Source organism: Colius striatus, chromosome 26, assembly GCF_028858725.1.
Source record: "Colius striatus isolate bColStr4 chromosome 26, bColStr4.1.hap1, whole genome shotgun sequence".
In the NCBI taxonomy this organism is placed as follows: Eukaryota; Metazoa; Chordata; class Aves; order Coliiformes; family Coliidae; genus Colius; species Colius striatus.
In genome coordinates this window covers 105,614-111,118 of record NC_084784.1, presented here as the reverse complement: position 1 = coordinate 111,118, position 5,505 = coordinate 105,614, and the positions used below count along the sequence as shown (strand labels likewise).

At 59.9% G+C, this 5,505-nt stretch overlaps 1 protein-coding gene across 1 annotated transcript; it reads left to right on the top strand.

The window, feature by feature from the left end:
- The first annotated feature begins 1,675 nt into the window (after positions 1 to 1,675).
- On the top strand, positions 1,676 to 3,734 carry LOC133627866 (acrosin-like). The gene is made up of 5 exons (XM_062015290.1): positions 1,676 to 1,752; positions 1,996 to 2,196; positions 2,432 to 2,700; positions 2,981 to 3,132; positions 3,384 to 3,734. Exons 1-5 carry the CDS (start codon positions 1,676 to 1,678, stop codon positions 3,732 to 3,734), a joined length of 1,050 nt encoding a protein of 349 aa, XP_061871274.1.
- The last annotated feature ends 1,771 nt before the right edge of the window (positions 3,735 to 5,505 follow it).

Here is a 5,505-nt window from a genome sequence, read left to right as displayed (position 1 = left end):
AAGTCAGCAGCAGGAGAGAGGGACCCGGCCCTGCCGCAGCAATTCCTGACCCGGGAGGGCTCCGGGAGCCCTTCGAGCTGCTGTCACCCCTCTCTGGGGCTGGACTCGCTCCCCTCTTCCCGGGGGGGGTTGGAGCAGGACACGAAGTTTTGGGGTGACCGAACGACCCCCGCGAGCGCGAGCGACAGCGCCAGCAGGGCACGAGCGCGGGCTCCCACGGGGCACGCTGGGAAGCCGAGGCCCTGCCCCCTCCGCCGCACGGCGCCGCACGGCAGGACCAGGACGGTCAGTTGAAGCTCTGCTGTTAACCACCCAAGTGGCTTCTGCTACATTTTTACCCCACTGCTCCCATGCCCCATTGCCCAGTGCTCTGCACAGAGAATCATGGAATCACAGCATGGTGGGGGTTGGAAGGGACCTTTAGAGCTCATCCAGTCCAACCCCCCTGCAGAAGCAGCTCCCACCTAGATCAGGTCACACAGGAACGTGTCCAGGCGGGTCTTGATGACCTCCCAGCAAGGGGCATCCACACGGTCCCTGGGCAGCCTGAGCCAGGGCTCCCTCACCTCACTGTAATATAGTTTTTTCGTATGTCTCAATGGTACTCCTGTTACTATCTACTATAGAAACGAGGGATGTCCCAGCCTCCTGACACCCACCCTTTAGATATGTATAAATGTTAATAAGGTCTCCCCTCAGTCTCCTCCAGACTAAACAGCCCCAGGTCCCACAGCCTTTCCTCATATGAAAGATGTTCCATTCCCCTGATCATCTTGGTGGCCCTGAACTGGCCTCTCTCCAGCTCTTCTCTGTCCCTCTTAAGCTGAGGAGCCCAGAACTGGACACAGGACTCCAGATGAGGCCTCCCCAGGGAAGAGTAGAGAGGGAGAAGAACCTTGACCTGCTGCCCACACTCTCCTTGGTGCATCCCAGGATGCTTTTTCTTCACCTTCAAGGTGGAGTTTGAGTGACTTTAGTCACATAAACACACAATAACCTCCAAAGCTTATTAGGATTGGTGTAAAATTCTCTTGCCTTGCATTTAAAGCTGTGAGTTACAAAGAATTCAGGGCACAGGCTCAAGGAGTGGTGGCACCTCAGAGGCCGGTGGCCTTCAGGACAGAGGTGTATTTTGGTATTATAATGACATTATCATGAGCAAAGTGCACCCAAAGGGCAGGTTTGACAGACCTTTGGCTCAGGGTACTAAAATGCTGCTTATCAGCTCTAGAGGAGCATCTCCTTCCCATGTATCGTCGCAGAGTCTGACCACAGAGCCTCCCCTCTGCTCCACACTCCATGGAGTATTTGCAGGGAATTACTGTGTTGTGGATTCCTCACTGACCAGCAGCAGCTGTATCCACCCTGTGAGCCTTCTTCATTTTATCCCTTTCCTTAACTGGTGAGCAATGCTGATGTTTAATGTGTGCTTTAATACCAGTTTCAATGTAAGTTTTCATTTCCAGGGCACTTCAGTAATCATGCCACACCCCCCCTTTAGCTGGACTCCCCCTTGGTGCCCCACACGGAATCCCCCACGCCCAGCATCCGTAACCAGCGGCTCTGTGACATCAGCCCCGGGGCCGAGGTGCTGTGGGCAGCTTGAGCACTGCAGGCACAGCATTGGCCCCGCTGTTGGTGGTCACCAGCACTTTCTGGCCACGTGCTACTAGACATGATGAAGCTCCTGCTCATCCTCACCCTGCTGGCTCTGTACTGCAGGCCTGCAAGCGGCTCATGGGAAGGCTGTGGGTAAGTGGCTCTAGGAGGGAGCTTGGGCAGCCCTTACAGCGTCCACTGGTGCCCCATGGCCAAGCCACAGCTCCCCAAAGCCCACGGTGAGGGAGCCAGGCTACGGGGCTAAGGCAGGAGCCAGGGCTAAGGGCTCCCTGCCCCGCTGTCCACGCAGCACCCGGTGTGGAGGGCAGACGGCTGCCCTGCAGCCCGAGCAGCAGCGAGCCCTGGAGCAGGACACTCGTGACTTTCTGCTTCCAGGGCGAGCTGCGGGCGCCAGCTCAAGGCTTCTTCCTCTGGGCTGTTGCGCGTCGTGGGTGGCACAAATGCGGCTCCGGGGACCTGGCCCTGGATCGTCAGCCTCCAGCGCCCCTGGGGAAAACGCACCAAGCATTTCTGTGGAGGGTCCCTCATCAACCCACAGTGGGTGCTCACGGCAGCCCACTGCTTTGACAAGTTCAGGTGAGGAGGAGCAGGGAAGGGGCATCCCTACACCACTGCTGCCGCTCCCGTCCCGTTCCCACGCAGCAGCCAGCGCCGGGGCACTGCCCAGCCCAGCACAGAGCCGTGCTCGGCACACGCTGGGCTGGTGCTGCTGCTCGCCAGCGGCCTGGGGCTGGCCATTCCTGGAGCCCTTGGTGAGCAGGAGGCAGGCAAGTGCTCCCTCTGAGCCCTCTGCTCTCCATCTGCCCTCCAGGAAAATCGCCAAGTGGCGCGTGGTGATCGGGACCACAAAGTTGTCTCAGCTGGGCCCCGAGGCCCAAGTGCGACGCATCAAGCGGCTGCTGCGTCACGAGGCCTACTGGCAGGTCACAGCTGAGAATGACATTGCTGTGCTGGAACTGGACCAGCCCATCCAGTGCAATGAGCACGTCCAGCTGGCCTGTTTGCCTCAACCCGATGACGTGAAGCTGTCGGAGCTGAAAAACTGCCAGGTGGCTGGTTGGGGATCCACAGTTGCACGATGTGAGTTCCCCTTGTAAAAGCATTTGTGTCCCGAGGCCTGGCACGCTGGGGAGACGGGTTGGGCGTGAGGAGAGCCAAGGCGAGAGCCACAGTCAGGCTGTGGGGACATCAGGCTGCAGACGGGGGTCTGAGCCACTGTCCAAAGCCAGACTAAAGGGAAAGACGTGTCTGGTGTGTCTATGGGTAGGTGCAAAGCCGAGGCCCAGGGAAGGGCTTTGCCAGACAGGGGAGGGCAAGTGGCCCAGAGCTGCTGGGGGCTAATTCCTTGCTGTGCTCACAGCCACAGAACCAGAAATATCCGATGTGCTGCAGGAGGCCAAGGTTCACCTCATCGACACCAAGCTCTGTAACAGCAGCCAGTGGTACACAGGGGCTGTGCACAGCTACAACCTGTGTGCCGGGTACCCACAGGGTGGTATCGACACCTGCCAGGTAGGAGCAGCTACGAGTCACCCCCTGCAGCACCCACAGCCCTGTCCCACCACTGCTGGGGCTTCCCTCCCCTTCCCCACCATCATCTCCTTGCCCAGGGCCCCTTGCCTTGTCCCACACACCCATCCCGTGTAAGTGGCAGCCCTTAGGTCCAGAGCCCAGTGCTAGAACCTCTGTCTTCCACACATCCAGCATCCCTGTGCTGACAGCAGCCACCCAACACTCCCTTCCTCCTCTCTGCTCTGCTGTAGGGTGACAGTGGTGGTCCCCTCGCCTGCCAAGACAGCCACGCTGACTACTACTGGGTCATTGGACTGACCAGCTGGGGGAAAGGCTGTGCAAGAGAAAAACAGCCTGGCATCTACACCAGCACTCGGCACTTTTATAACTGGATCCTGGAGCACATGGGGCGGCACCAAGAAGAGGCAGCAGCTCCTCCACTGTCACAGCCTGTGTCCACCTCAGCCCCCTCTCAGACACCAAGGCCAGGTGCAACACAACCAGGCAGCTCCACGTCCTGTGCCTTTGCATGCCAGAAGGCGTTGGAGTTCCTCAGTTTGCTGCGGGGGCTCCTGCGGTTCCTGACGGGAAGAGGGGCTTGAGCAGCAGCGTGGCCAGGACCCAGCGCAGGCTGCGCTGTGCCACCACCATTTCCCCCTGGGGCACTGCCCGCTGCTCCAAGGGCAGCCCCTGTGTCCCACACCTGCTCTGTCCTCCCCACGCTCCTCTCAGCACACACAAAGGCTGAAGGAGACTTAGTGTAGTCAATAAAGCTGCCTGTTTGCACAGCACGTTGTGCCTCAGTCCATTGCTCAGGCCCTGTGGAGCTGGGCTCATTTACAGCTGCATTAAAGTTGGTGTGTTGGAATCACAAGAAATTTTAGGAGCAACCTGTCATCAGCACAAAAGAGACACAGAACTTGTGGAGAGTGGCCAGCGCAGGGCCACCAAGATGCTCAGGGGACTGGAACATCTTCCATACGAGGAAAGGCTGCGGAAACTGGGGCTGTTTAGTCTGGAGGAGACTGAGGGGAGAGCTCATTAACATTTACAAATACCTCACTGCTGGGTGTCAGGAGGTCGGGACATCCCTTTTCCTATGGTACGTAGCAACAGGACAAGCTGCTGCTCGGGGCTGGTTTGTTCTCCCCCAGCACTGCCAGGTCCCTCTCCTGGAGCTGCTCTCCAGCAGCTCAGCCCCAGCCTGGGCTGGTGCTGGGCTTGTTCCTGCCCAGCTGCACCACTCTGCCCTTGCTGCCCCTCAGCAGGTTCCTCTGTGCCCAGCTCTCCGTGCCGGGCAGCTCAGGCTCTGGGCACTCAGCCAGTGCTCCCAGTTTGGTGCCAGCAGGGAACTCGCTGAGGGTCCCTCTGTGCCCTCCCCCAGCTCCCTGACGGAGATGTTGAACCAGAGCGGCCCCAGCGCCCATCCCTGCGGAACTCCGCTGCCCACAGGCCGCACACTGGGCTCTGTGCCGCTGAGCACTGTGAATCTTCTCTTTCCAGGGCGAGAATCCTTTCACAGAGACCCCGAGGACAAAGAGGAGCCCGAGGGAGGAGGAGGAGGAGCCGGCACGCGAGCAGGGCACGAGCGCGGGCTCCGCGCGGGGCACGCTGGGAACCCGAGGCCCCCCCCCCCCCCCCCCCCCCCGCCGCACGGCGCCTCCTGCCAGGCGCCGCCGCACAACTACAACTCCCGGCAGGCACCGCGGCTCCCGCCCGCAGCTTTGGCCGGCAGCGAGGCGCTGGGGGTGAAGGGAAATGGAGGCTGCGGGGCGCCAACGAGCCTCCACACCTCGTTCTTCATCAGCTCAGCCTGTTCCTGCCGCGGTGCTTCCTACAACACACAGCTCACATCACACGTTACTTGTCCACAAGGTTCAGTCTCCTCGAGGCACACATCGAGTCTCCCCATCCTTTCTCATCACCCACCAAGCACAGCCAGGCTCCTGGGCACAGACCATCCCACCAGTGGGTTTGCCCTTTCCCATGGGAGCTGCAGCCCATCCTGCCTTCCCCAGCCACTGCCCTGGGTGCACTCCAGGGACCTCTTCTCCTCCCACAGCGTGCAGGGGTTTTGTTTGGGCAGGACCAGGACGGTCAGTTGAAGCTCTGCTGTCAACCACCCAAGTGCAGAAGCAGCTCCCACCTAGATCAGGTCACACAGGAACGTGTCCAGGCGGGTCTTGATGCCCTCCCAGCACGGGGCATCCACACCATCCCTGGGCAGCCTGAGCCAGGGCTCCCTCACTGAAACACTGGAAGAGTTTTTTCCTATGTTGAAATGGAACTTTTTGTGTTCCAGCTTGCTCCCATCACCCCTTGTCCTGTTGCTAGATACCATGTGAAAAAGTGCTGCCCCAGCGTCCTGACACC